This window comes from Dendropsophus ebraccatus, chromosome 5, assembly GCF_027789765.1.
Source record: "Dendropsophus ebraccatus isolate aDenEbr1 chromosome 5, aDenEbr1.pat, whole genome shotgun sequence".
Classification (NCBI taxonomy): domain Eukaryota; kingdom Metazoa; phylum Chordata; class Amphibia; order Anura; family Hylidae; genus Dendropsophus; species Dendropsophus ebraccatus.
Genome location: NC_091458.1, coordinates 122,530,325 through 122,545,140, shown reverse-complemented (window position 1 = coordinate 122,545,140; position 14,816 = coordinate 122,530,325). Strand labels below are relative to the sequence as shown.

At 42.5% G+C, this 14,816-nt stretch overlaps 1 protein-coding gene across 1 annotated transcript in view; it reads right to left on the bottom strand.

Annotated features, from left to right (window-relative positions):
* Positions 1 to 14,816, bottom strand: part of LOC138794189 (uncharacterized) — a 316,322-nt gene that overhangs the window by 43,436 nt on the left and 258,070 nt on the right. The window contains exons 88-91 of the mRNA XM_069972965.1: positions 13,610 to 13,706; positions 11,584 to 11,768; positions 10,539 to 10,716; positions 6,100 to 6,244 (exon numbers count right to left, since the gene is read on the bottom strand). Coding sequence (XP_069829066.1) covers positions 6,100 to 6,244; positions 10,539 to 10,716; positions 11,584 to 11,768; positions 13,610 to 13,706 — 605 coding nt within the window. The remainder of the gene's footprint in view (positions 1 to 6,099; positions 6,245 to 10,538; positions 10,717 to 11,583; positions 11,769 to 13,609; positions 13,707 to 14,816) is intronic.

Sequence of the window (14,816 nt, the reverse complement as noted above, 5' to 3'; positions counted from 1 at the left end):
CTGTCAGCTTTTAGAAATCCCGGCAGACTTTGGTTTTGGAGCAGTTGTGAAGATGCATCTAATTTAGCAACGTCAATGAGACAATTTAATAAATCATGCACTTGGGGGGGGGGGGATTCCACCAAAAATTTTTGTTTGTGAAAAACATCTGTATTTTGATCATGATGAACATTATTAATGTTCATGATCATTAATGATGTCCATCATTATCAAAAGACGATTTTTTTGCGGAAAAGTCTGAAATTTTTTGTGCTGTGCTTAAAAATTTCCCCACAGAACAGAGGCTCTGAGACAAAATGCCTCTACATAAATCTCATACGGAGAGCAAGCAGCAACGGGACCCGATGTGAATGAAATATTCACAAAACAGGCATCTGCAAAAAAATGTATGTGTATTGCCTCTTTACACTACTAAATAGTGCCTACACCAGATAATACATATACCACCTGCCGATGTATGCTTTGGGCGGGTTGGAGAACGTGCCAAGGTGGGGTGGAGGCATGGTCTTCTTCTGTACCTGATGTATCATGATTTATGCCTGCACCAGCGTAGATTTTTTGCCTAATTAATTAAAAGTCCTTGTGCAAAAATATGTGACTCTTTGACAGTCTGCGCTAGGTGTAGGCCTTAATGCCACTGCCCCTATGTCTCTATACATTTACACTATAACTATATATACATCAGCCAGTCCACTGCTTTTAGAGCAGAGTTGTGGTTGGTAGCCTAGACAAAAATTTGTTAATTAGGGAATAGAAAGAGTGGGCCAATTAGGAGAAGGAGGCAAGTTTGCTAAATGAATGTATTTGCATATTTATTATTTTGCCCTTCAAGTTAAAGGGGTGCTCCAGCATGGGGCACTTTCTGGGGGGGACGTCTTTTATTTCAGCCACCTCCTCCCCGGTTCCAGCGGCGGGTCACTCATCGCGGCGCTCCGGTCCCCGGTCCTCAGACACTTCCTGGTGTCTGACGCTACGTCTCAGGGCCGCTCAGCCACTCAGTGAAGGAGGCGGGATCCGAGCGGACTTCAAATGGATCCCGCCTCCTTCACTGAGTGGCTGAGCGTCAGACACCAGGAAGTGGCCGGGAACCGGGGACCGGAGCGCCGCGATGAGTGACCCGCCGCTGGAACCGAGGAGGTGAGTGGACGTCTTTTATTTCAGCCACCTCCTCCCCGGTCCCCCCCCAAAAAGTGCCCCCACACTGGATAACCCCTTTAAACTCTGTTAGCTAAGATGAGAATACCCCTTTAACCCCTTAACGACGGATGACGCATATTTACGCCATATTGTCACTAGAGAAGTTCAGAGGGGGGCCACTCCATGACCCTGCTCTCGACTGCCTAGATCCCGACTGCTAACTGCAGCCCGAGACTGCTGCTATTAGCGAGCGTGGCCGATCGCCGCTCCCTTAAATTAAGACTGTTAAATGCAGCTGTCAAACAAGACAGCTGCATTTAAAAGTCCTCTATGGCCCTTTCCCTGGGGTCTAGTTGTGGTATCCCCCCCCCCCCCGCGCGCAATGCATTGGAATGATGCTGAACCAGGCTCAGTTTTCTATTGATATGGTCTGCAGCAGACCAGACCAATAGAACACCGATCTAATGGGTCGGTGCTGTATTAAGTATACTACACTGATAGATCAGTGTAGTTATATTAGAAGTCCCCCATGTAATTAATGTATAAAAAGTGTTATTAATAAAAAAAAAAAAGCCCTAAATAAAAGTCTGATTCACCCCCCTATTCTAATTTTAAATATAAAAATAAATAAATAAACATATTTGGTATCGCCATGTTCGTAATTGCCCAAACTATTAAATTATCCCATTCCTGAACTTACACAGTAAACGTCGTAAGCGCAAAAATGCGCCAAAGTGCGCATTTTTGGTTGCACCAAATCCAGAAAAAATTGAAAAAAAAAAAAACATTTAAAAAGTCGCATATACGCAATCAAGGTATCGATGGAAAGTAAAAAATGACACCTCACACAGCCCCATAGACAAAAGGATAAAAGCGTTATAAGCATGGGAATAGAGCAATTTTAACCCTCAGAGGACCGGGCCAATTTTTGCATTTCGTTTTTTTCCTCCTTGTGCCATAGGAGTTGCATTTTTTTTTTTTACCTAGAAACCCACATGAGCCCCTTATATTTTGCACCACTAATTGTACTTTGCAATGACAGGCTGAATTTGTTCATAAAGTACAATGCAAAAGTAAGAAAAAATTAAATGTGTGGTGAAATTGAAAAAAAGCGCATTTTTTTTATTTGGAGGGATTTTGATTTTACGCTGTTCGCCCTGGGGTAAAACTTTGTATAACTTTTATTTTATCTGATGGCTTGTAAAAAATTAGCGCCATGATCTGTATATTCTAACGGTACCTTGATTGCACGTATGTGAATTTTTGATTGCTTTTTATTACAATTCAGGATTTGATGTGACCAAAAATGCGCAATTTTGCACTTTGGAATTTTTTGGCGCTTATGCTGTTTACCGTGCGATTAAGCATGCGGCGATACCAAACATGTTTATTTATTTATTTTTATTTATAACATGGGAAAATAGGAGTGATTCAAACTTTTATTAGGGGAGGGGGCTTTTTATTAATAAAAACACTTTTTTTTTTTTACACTTATACTAGAAGCCCCCCTGGGGGACTCCTAGTATAAGTACACTGATCTCTCCCATGAGATCGGCATTCAATTGCTTTCGGCTGCTGGAGCCGAAAAAAAGTCGAGTGCCGAGCCGGGATCAGCGCCATTACGGCGCAGACCCCGGCAGGTACCGGACACGGGGATCGCCTCTCCACGATTGCATCGCGGGGGGGCGATCCCCCCACTAGACACCAGGGATAAGGCTGCATATAGTAATCAGATGCAGCTGTCAACTGCGGACCGTGCCCAGTTAGGACTGCGGCGGTTCAGAGTGGAGCCGGCACCCAGCCCCAATCTGAACACCCCTAGGGGTCCCAGGACGTCCGGGTACGCCCAGGGTCGTCTAGGGGTTAAGGAACATTTATTTTCTTTAAAAGAGTTAGTTTTTTTAAAAGCCATCAAATAATATAAAAGTTATGCAACTTGCATATAACTTTAATCATACTGGCTTGGGGAACATATATAACATGTCAGTTTTACCAAAGGATGAACGACGGGCTTATGTGGGTTTGTAGGGAAATAATCTAAGTGCTATGACCTTTTAAACATGAGGAGGTAAAAAAGGAAAACGTAAAAACGAAAATTGGTTTAGTCATTAAGGGATTAACAGCCTTTAAAAAATATTGTAAAAGTTTATATAGGGCATAAAGGGGTTATCCAGTGCTACAAAAACATGGCCACTTTCTTTTTAGAGACAACACGACTCTTGTCTCCAGTTCAGGTGCGGTTTGCAATTAAGCTCCATTCACTTCAATGGAACTGAGCAGCAAAACCCCGCCCAAGCTGGAGACAAGAGTGGGGCTGTCTCGGGTAGAAAGTGGCCATGTTTTTGTAGCGCTGGATAACCCTTTCAAGTAAAATTAGCAGTTTTTGTTCCAATAAGGAAATGGTACCAAGCATCAGTATCAAAGATCCCTTTAATTATCCAATAAACCCAGGGGCAAGACCACCACCATGAGTATTTGAGTCCCTGATTCACTTTGATATCGTCCTTGAAACCTATGTTGTGATATATTCTCTCTAAAAATGCTCTTAGTTAATATACTATACCTAATTATTATTTTTGTTGTACAGGCGCTGTCCTATAGCAGCTGCGCGTGCGCGGTATGTAAATGTGCCTGTTGCGGCCAGCACCCATTACATGGATACTTCCGGGTGGTGGAACGCACGGCACCAAACCTCGCTTTTGACTCTGACATCACTTCCTATCTCTTGACATCTTGCGCATGCGCAGTATTGTTTCCTATACGCCATCGAGGCCATCTTTGCCTGGTATTGTATGCATGGAGACGTCTTCCTATACGGTTAGTACCGCAGTGCTTCTGCTAGTTATATACATGTGACACCAATTACTTAATTGTATATGATATATAATCATGTTTTACCCTCCATCATGTTACCCTTGAGAAAGTCCAGTTAGTGGACGGAACGCGTGGGTTACGGTCTCCCGGTCTAGAGGCTCTCTGGTGTTTCTGTTGGGTCCTGGTGATATACTGTGGTTCTTGCCTGCTAGTAGTATCTTATTTGGTTGTTTATCACGTCTTTGTATCACTGTATATTCATTTACATTATTTGGATGATATATGCACTCGCACTTTATAGGTTTTGCAGGAAGAATATTTACTTTGCACAGTACCAGTTATACCTAATCGACATTACTATACACCAGGGAGCTGCGTTGTATATATGGGCCAGGGAGTGGGTTGTTGGTGATATTCCCAACAACTCCTGTATCATGTGGGTTGATTTTAATGGTTTTTAGGGGGGTTTCATCATGTATTGTTGCCGTATTATTTTGTATTTGTGATTTTCAATAAAACATTAATTCTAGTTAATATGTCATGGTGTGCTTACCATTGTTTCTCTATATCTTGGTGCTAGTTGGTAAATCACCTTGCAACTGTACACACCTAAGACCTTGTATTACTATTTTTGATTATTTATTTTTTTTCATCAGAAATATAAATGTTGTGGCTGTACTAGAAAAGTTCCGCAAAGATTCAAATACGTTCAGCTCTCCCAGCATCATATTAATACATGGCGCCAGGAGGGCTGAGAGTCCACTGCGCAGCTTCAAGCTCCGTAAACTCCAACTATTACAGAATGTTAAACTAAAAGATGTCAGTTCTAGTTTTCATTTGAAATAATACAGCAGAATGGTTATAACTAAATATGACTTAATAGAAACTTGAGGAAAGAACAACTCTGGGTTATTGGTGCATATTTATAGATGAGATTTTGGTTTTATTTTGCATCTATCTACCTCTGTTGGGTAAAGCCATTTACAATCTTCAGCTTGACATGAAGTGGAGGTAAGGTAAAACAATACACTTTACTGGTGGTAAATTGCACAGAATGAATCCCACACTCTCAATCTTCACTTAATAGGAAAACAAGATTTTTTTTATCAAGGTATATTCACAAGTATCTAATACTGATCTTTGATAAAGTAAGTGCTGTGAGTTTATGTTCACCTCCATGACACGGTTTTAAATTAAACATGCTGCCTCGTGTCTGCTGCGCCTATTATTGAATCTTGAAACCAATGTAATGTTCACCCAGCCATGCATCACTCGGAATAGATAAGTACAAATGGGTTTATTTCTCTTGAGGGATGCTAACAGCCTGAGAAACAATATGTACAAGAAATGCTCATCACTAGGATTACAGCAGGTACGGCATGATATGTATGTTGCAAATACAATTTGTAGGACACCAAAAACATATTGTTCCAGAGATCAGATAAAACAAAGGGAAAGAACATTGTTCTTCTGTGCCGCTGCTATATATTACACAGTCATATCAAAGAAGGTTACCATAAAAGTCTTTAGATTTTTAGGCGATTCTTTTTACTTCTTTGAAATGTTAGTAAATATTTTGTAGAGTCTACAAGTGTCTGTAATGATATCTGCTCCCCTCATTTACACGCTTCCATTAAAACCAAGACTGGTTTGCGTCACTGGGGGGTATATCATTATACTTGGGGCACCGGGCCACTGCACAGAGCGAGCCAGTGTACATGAAGGAACCAGCACAGGATTTAGAAAAATGGACCGCACTACCACAATCTCTGCACCAGCACTGAACTGGTGAGTGAACTGGTACATTCGCTTTAAAGGGAACAAATCAGCACAATTGTGCTGATATAATATGGTTCCCAGTTGCACAGTATAGATCCGCTGTGCAGCTTCATGAGCATACCAGCCACGTCTGGAGTGGTAGTTCTACATTAGGGGAAAAGAAGCTTTTATACCAATGTGCAAGGCTGGGAGAGAGGTGGCAACTAGTCATGACTCTCTGCCTGTCAACGTGCTCTGTGGGGATGATTGACATGCCTGTCCCTGCCTGTCAATCATCCCCACAGAGCACACTGACAGGCAGTCCATCAACCTTGATCCTCTTAGGAAAATATCATGATATTCAACAACACAAATACACAAATGACATACTTTGTGTGGTCGGCAGGTCCCTCTGAACTGTTTGGCACATGTGACTCATTTCTTGGCATGCGGTCACTTAACCACCTGTAATACTGTGCAGGGTCCACATCAGTAGATGGAATGGGAATGCTTAGACACCCGACAATAAGATATTCTGGAGAAGAAAAAAAAGGATGAGTAATCAGCATCCCATAATGTTTATTTGCCATTTATGGAACATTAGCCAAAAGAGATCAGATTTTTAGATAGATCTTGAAAGATTCAGAGTTTTCTTTTATTCTTGACGACTTTTTTCACGGTACAGAAGAAAAGGCTGCGGGTGTGAAGTGGAAAGTACTTACTGGTCTTTATCAAAACTTTTGTGGCAACTTTTTCTACTCTATTTGCAGACCCCACAGAGAACACAGATTGCACTCTGCGTGTCACCATCAGAACTGGCAAACTGCATCCACACAATGTGAACAATGTATTTGTGTCATGAGTTTGTTACCAATTTTCTCATGGAAAGTCTGTGGTGTTTACATATAACTGTGAAATGGTTTTCCAAGGAAGGAGGTCTAGCAGGTTACAGAAGCATGGCTTTTCCCATTTTATTCTATTTTCTACTACTTTACAGTGTTAACTTACCTTCACATGTCTTTCTTAAGAAATGCAATATACAAATTTACTGGTATTAGGAATCAGCGCCAAATAAGCGAGGAAAGCGTTCTGGGCGGAAAGTGTTCTTGTGGAATTCTGCTTGGAATCCACAAGGAAAATGTTCTGCCCGGAATCACCTCACAAATTAATTTTTCATTTAATCAAATTCATTTATTGTGTCCAATTCTGTTCAGATTCTGCGCTGAATTTCCACGAGCATTCCACATGGAATTTGTGCTGATTCATCACTAAAAAATTTTATAGCAGAAACTCGCTGCTCAATTTATTTCGAAGAAGAATTGACATGCCGTGGAAAATTTGGCATGAATTTCCAGGGATGAATCAGCCCTAAAATTCAGCACTGATTCCTCAGTGTGAACTGGCCCTAATATGTGAAGCGGTAGGGAGAGTCAGGAAGGGTTTTTCTCCATTGTACTGCTAATTGGGTCTATGTCCAGTAGTGAGAAATAGTGATCGGCATTATCGCAATGTGAACACGGTCTTATGAGAATATCTTGTATTATGATGATGCCCTTAACATACAGATATTATGGGGTGCTCCGTTACTATTGAAATCAGACAGCGTGAATCTTAACTAAGAAAAGAAGTAGCGGAAGGGCACTCACCATAAAACATAGCTTTTATTGCAGCTTCATAAAATCAGTCCATTCTTTTTAGGTGATGCAGACGCCAGCACCATGAGGTGAACACGTAACAGCCGTTTCGCGTGCCTCAGCACGCTTCTACAGACGTAAGTCTGTAGACGACTTACGTCTGTAGAAGCGTGCTGACGCACGCGAAACGGCTGTTACGTGTTCACCTCATGGTGCTGGCGTCTGCATCACCTAAAAAGAATGGACTGATTTTATGAAGCTGCAATAAAAGCTATGTTTTATGGTGAGTGCCCTTCCGCTACTTATTTTCTTAGCTAATTGGGTCTATGCTATTTATAGGTTTCTGCTGACCCCAGGATCCACTGGGGTTTCCAAATATAAAAGGTTTAATTAAGGGTATTTCCGCACTGAGTAAATCAGGTGGAATTCCATGGTGGACAGTTCTACCGCAGGATCCTGCCTGTCTATGGGAGGGCTCACGCGTCTCTGCTGCCGACACTCTTCACTTAAAGAGTTGACAAGTGGTGCGCGAGCCCTCCCATAGACAGGCTATGGCACACTGAGGGAGGTGGTATTCTGTAGCGGAGTTCAGCAGTGGAATTCCGCCTGATTTACTCAGTGTGAAACATACCCTTAGTAGGTGTCTTTCTTTGTTTCAACCCACTAATGCCCCTTTAAGACAGCTCGATACTGAGCTGTTTATGGCCACAAACTGGTGCTAATCAGCAAGATCGGGGCTTGTTTGCAGTGACTCTACACAGCACAATCAATCGAGTAAAAGAAAATAGAACAGCGCTCCATAGCACAAATCAGAGGGAACACGTAGGTGAGAGCAGTGATTTAGAAGCTCTCACCTAATTGGGTTCTGCAAGGGGAGGCACAACACTCAAGGAAGGCATGTAGTAGGGCCGCAGCCGCTTCCCAGATTCACCACAAAATTGGGTGATAGTACAAACAAGAAAAAGCCTCCCTCCAACCGGGGTATTAGTTCAGGTGCAGGTTCAAGGGATGCACAAAGAAAATTATTAAAATTTTATAAAATATTCATGGCGACACAAAGCGTTTCTAAACCGATCCAGCTTCTTTCTTAAGTGTCAGAGATGACACTTGAGAAAGAAACCGAATCGGTTTAGAAACGCGTTTTGTCACCATGAATGTTTTATAATAAAAAAATTTAATCACTTTCTTCGTGCATCCCTTGGACCTGCACCTGAACTAATACCCCAGTTGAAAGGAGATTTCTCTTGTTTATTCAATCAATTGAGTGGCTGGGCCGGACAAATGTTCGCAGAGGAGCAACTCAAATCGGCAGCTGAGTGGGCATTGGCACACTTGTCTACTGACCTCTGGCTCTTTTACAGGGGACGATTAAGAGCTGAATGAGCGTACATAGGAAAACTCATCCGCAATCGGCCCAAGTAAAAGGACCTTTACTCTGTAATTGTTTAAAATAGATCCTTCATGTTGTGAGAGAAAGAGAGCAACATTACATTCTGCAACTGCTACAGCGGTATGGATCAAAGTCAGCCCAGATTTCATTTGATGACTCTAAAGAAAAATAATAATAGTCTTTGCGAGGACAATTTGTTATTTCTTAAAAGAAAGATACCACTGAAGGCTGAGTGGATAGTAATGTTTTATTCCAGGCAGCTTTCCATTTCACAAAACTGATTTCACAATTGATTTCTCTGTACGTGTGCAGAAATGCTGACTGACAGAATCACACAGGACCAATAAATCTGTCATGTATTTTGTTAAGTACTTATTCATTTTGAAATATATCTATATTACCAGAATAACAATGGGACATTGCATGGCAGGGTGAATAAATTGTGCTAATGATAACAAGACACAACTAGGCACCTCTACATCAATATTCCCTGTGGGACATTAATGTAATATCGAGAAGATGACTTCAGACTGCAATGGAAATAAACTAATAAAATAAAACATAATATTATCATAAAAAATCCGGTAATAGAGGAAAACATGTTGTATTAGAATGAGTAAAGGCTTCCTGGATTTCTGACTAGCACAATAATGCAAAAGCTTTTAACCAAAAACTCAATTCTTACCACTTAAGAGCCATAACAGATAAACATTTTAACTATTTACTCACTGCACGAAACCAGTTCAGTCTCTGTGGGCATTTCTAATCCAATGGCATTCAAGGCTCTTTTATGATTAGGTAGCTAGAAATTCTTTATGAACGAGAGATAAATTTGGAGCTTGGCGAATAATCAAATTAATTTGATTAATTTGCCCCCTGGTGGTGTTCATCGATTTTTGTATAGTGTCGTTAAAAAAAAAAGTGTGTGATCCTTTAGCGTACAGGAGTCGATATAAATGTAGTGTCTGCTCTTTAACCCTCTCTGTGCTGCAGGGTGTAAGTGACAATGTAATTAAGCTCTGCATCACATACATGCTGCAGCACAGAAAGGGTTAATGAGCAGAACACAGGAAATGTATGCCTTATCGGCTCCAGCACTGATAATCTCCACCTCTGTTCTCAGGCTGCCCGCAGGGCACTGGTGCGGGGATCAGAGGTTGTGTGAGCAGGGGAGGGTGGGATTTAAACTCATTAATTTGGTTATCATGCTTTAAAACAAACTAACTGAGTTGAGGTGGTGGAGACTATATATACCCTTAGGAGAACATGCCAGAAGGCTCCAGAGCCTGTGGGCTGTGTTTATAAATACAGGAAGCCCAGTCCTCCAGGAGGCCAGCTCAGAGCAAGAGAAGCTGCCAGAGGACAAGCATGCTGAGAGAAAGGGAGATGATCACAGCACAGTGAGACCCAGAACAGGTAGGGGGTAAAGGACATGGTCGGGTGCTGTTACAATGAGCTAAATGTTTAGAGGAAAGGTTTTTTGCTGTTTTTTTTTTTTTTTTAATAGCAAGGCATCATATCCCTTCATTGGGAGAAGAATATTATTTATATAGCGCCAACAAATTCCACAGCACTATACAATTCTTGGGTACATACATAGTCAGACATTAAAGAATTATACACTAATTACTGAAATGAGAGGAATAAAAGCCCTGCTAGTTAAAGCTTACAATATATGATGCAAAGCCTACCATCTATATACTGTAGCTCCCACATAAAACTATGATAGGCTTGAGTGCATAGAGGAACAAAAAGTCAACAGTCTGTCCAAGAAGGTTTTTACATTTGCCAACATTATAGTTTACCTTGTTCCTCTTGACAGCTTGATAGGATTTCATACACGACAGCCTGAATGTATTCCACATCCTCCGGTGTGAGAGCAAGACAAGCATATACAGAGCTTACTTCTTCCGTCACTGCTTCTATAAAGTTCTTATCACAGCTTTTCATTTTGTCATAGGTAGACAAGACTGTATTCAGGGCCTAATTATACAAGTAAACATTTTTATAAATCTTTTGTGTCAGAGGAAACCCTATTATAATAGCAGGAAACCATCACTGTAGCAACCTAGAACTACTCTAAATGTAAATTACGTATCTCAATATCTAACAGGCTAGGGATGTACATCATACAAACAAATGCATATACAATTTAAAGGTGGTTTTCTGCCTTATTCAGCCTAAAAGTGCTCTCTTCGCACTTGGCACTGTGGTTTTACCCAAACTGCAGTAAACACTGCAACAAATTTTGGTAAAATATGGTAAAATTGCAGCAGAACAGAAGAAACACTACAACATACAGTATACTCTACATGTGAACACAGCCTAAGGCTTATTTCACACAGAGCAAACCTAGCGGAATTCTGCGGCGGAATTCTCTGAAGCAATCCGAAGCACTGAAGAATAGACGTGTCCATTCTTCAGCATGTAGGGAGGAGGCGCGCGAGTAATTATGACAGGGAGGCGGGGAATTCCGCCAGGTTTGCTCCATGTGTTCATGTGTGCTCTGAATTCAGATTTTATGAAACTTTACTATTTTCAGAAATTAACTAAAATTATCTGTTAAAAATCTTTATCCACATCCATATTATGTATATGATAATTCATGGCTTAATATGCACTGATTTAACAGCATTATCTTTGTAAAATATCCAGGTTGTGTAATTTCTGTGGGTAAGTACACTACGTATGATAGCTCTATGATTTGCACTATAATAAGGCTATCTCATTTTTTAAGGGTAGAACAAAAATCAGAACCTACTTATCCAATTCTTTCATATGAATGGAAAGGTAAATATAACAATGAAGGATGAGTAACAGTAATCTAACATAATAAAATCCTGAGATTACCTGGTGTAGCTGCACTGGACTTGTTTCTAGCAAGTCATTCAAACCAGTTTGGGGATATATCATCTGTGTTTGTAGAAGTCCATGTAATACACAGACTGCATAGCAAACTCTTTGTGTTGTGATGGGGCTCATCTTCACTCTAAGAAATGTTTCCTCCTGCACTTGATCCAGGGCCGATAAGATGGCTAAGGAGATCATTTTAAATATAAAGAACATATTTTTAGAAAATGCAGATGGATTGTAGTTCTGAACTCTCAAAGATGGGTTATTATTGAATGGATTCCCGTCTGACTTTCTGATTTTGGGAGGTCTCGTGTAGCACAGAGCCTGTCCTTTGTCACAACTTGGACAATCATTTGTTGGCTGATCAACTACTCTAGTAAACAATTCTAAAGAATGATCATACATGTCCCATGGCCCATGGGTCTCCAAACTGCAGCCCTCCAACTGTTGCAAAACCACAATTTCCATCATGCCCGGACAGCAAAAGCTTTGGATTTGGCTCTCCTGGCATTATGGGAAATGTAGTATTGCAACAGCTGGAGGGCCGCAGTTTGGAGACCCATGTGGCTTATTGACTTTGGAGGCTTTCTTATCTGGCTTCTAAAGGAAGTTCTTGAACAGGAGAGCGCTCTCTAGTGGAAATACCTAAAGTGGGCTTAAAGAAGCAGTTCACAAAAAATTATTATTGGCTATCCCCCCCCCCCGGTAGGCACTGGCACGTATACTCACCGCAACTGATCGGTGTCCCACGGCGCGGCTTCTTTCCGGTCCCGTGGCGGCGTTCAAAGCCGGAAGTCACGCGCTTCCATAGAGAATGCATGGAAGCGTGTGAGTTCCGTCGTATAATCACAGGACAGAGAAGAGGAGTCACAGTAGAGGCGGATGTGAGCACGCACTAGATTTGAACTGTGCCGCAGGACCAGAACGAAGCCGCGCCACGGGACATTGATCAGCTGCGGTGAGTATACGTGCCAGTGCCTACCGGGGGGCCAATAATAATTTTTTGTGAACTGCTTCTTTAACACAGTGCAAATATAGTTGATACCATAGCTGACTGCCAACACGGGGTGATAAGATTGACTTCAATTTTTACACACATTTGGAATTAAAGATAACACAACAATTTTAATTTGCACTACTGGTGTTTTAAGTGGTAAGGCAATCACCTGAAATAAATACCAATGAGGGATCAACACAATCAGACCCAGACTAACCATCTGTCCAACTGGTAAGATTCCCAATGAGCTGTTAAATCTGGGCTTCCAGTCCTGGCATAACCACCCACCTAAACTAGCACACAATATCCTGTCACTTGGATCAGGACCTTGTGTCTAGTGGCTGTGGTGCACACACAGAACATATAACTCCCTACTCTGCCACTTAGTCTTCTGGATTGCAGGCATACAGATTGCAAGACATTGGGCATCACTCAGGACATATGTGCCCTGTATGGGCAGGGGACCGGGAGAAGGTGAATTAGTCTTTTTTCACTTAATTATTACTGCAAACGGGTCGAGTGGTGGTGGGTGAGTGAGGCCCATTACCTACCACTTACGTAGTAGTATTGGGGGGCTGACCAATACCTAATACCTATACTATCTGGCTACAATTGGGGGCTGCTCATTACCTAATATGGGGAGGCTGGATCTTTTTTGCCAGAGTTACTGAGTGTAACTACACTGGAGTCACTATATGGTTACTGTATGATGGGGGTGGGGGTGGGACTAGTTTACTGGTTATATTGTTGCTTATTTAGTGTTAGCATACACCTATCCCAGCTGAAAAATGTTGGTATGCCTGTCCCTGACTATGTAATTATGTGTTAATATATATATTCTACTTACTTTCTTCCTTGTGTTAAGTGTGTGGTTTAGTTTAGGGAGTGGTGAAGGACGTCATCACACTGTAGTATATCTGCAATATGGAGTGAGCAGTAACATAGTATGTGGGCTGGTGTGCCAGGTCTAGCTGTGGGCACAATTTTGCTTAGAATTTATCACTGTCTCCTAATAATAAAATGTACCTGAATGTAGCACTCGGGACAGGGAGTCAATAAATATCACATCACTCAATAATGTTTGTCTGTTCATCTGGTTCAACAATAGGAAATTCCAGGAGACCTGTAAATAGGAGAAATCTCATTGTAATCAGGGTAAATACGTATAAAAATACCTTGCATCCCTTACAATCAGTTATTCAGTGCTAACAGTATTAATACGGTGTGACACAATAATAATAGTATTTACTGTGCCCAAAAGAGGCCGATCCTGGGGGACTGCTCTGTATGCCGATCCTAGGGGACTGCTCTGTATGCCAATCCTGGGGGACTGCTCTGTATGCCGATCCTAGGGGACTGCTCTGTATGCCGATCCTGGGGGACTGCTCTGTATGCAGATCCTGGGGGACTGCTCTGTATGCAGATCCTAGGGGACTGCTCTGTATGCCGATCCTAGGGGACTGCTCTGTATGCCGATCCTGGGGGACTGCTCTGTATGCCGATCCTGGGGGACTGCTCTGTATGCCGATCCTGGGGGACTGCTCTGTATGCCGATCCTAGGGGACTGCTCTGTATGCCGATCCTAGGGGACTGCTCTGTATGCCGATCCTAGGGGACTGCTCTGTATGCCGATCCTAGGGGACTGCTCTGTATGGCGATCCTAGGGGACTGCTCTGTATGCCGATCCTGGGGGACTGCTCTGTATGCCGATCCTGGGGGACTGCTCTGTATGCCGATCCTGGGGGACTGTTCTGTATGCGGATCCAGGGGGACTGCTCTGTATGCCGATCCTAGGGGACTGCACTGTAAACAGATCCTGGGGGACTGCTCTGTATGGCGATCCTAGGGGACTGCTCTGTATGCCGATCCTGGGGGACTGTTCTGTATGCCGATCCCGGGGGACTGCTCTGTATGCCGATCCTAGGGGACTGCTCTGTATGCCGATCCTAGGGGACTGCTCTGTATGCAGATCCTGGGGACTGCTCTGTATGCCGATCCTGGGGGACTGCTCTGTATGCCGATCCCGGGGGACTGCTCTGTATGCCGATCCTAGAAGACTGCTCTGCATGCAGATCCTAGGGGACTGCACTGTATACAGATCCTGGGGGACTGCTCTGTATGCAGATCCTGGGGGACTGCTCTGTATGCCGATCCTGGGGGACTGCTCTGTATGCCGATCCTGGGGGACTGCTCTGTATGCCGATCCTGGGGGACTGCTCTGTATGCCGATCCT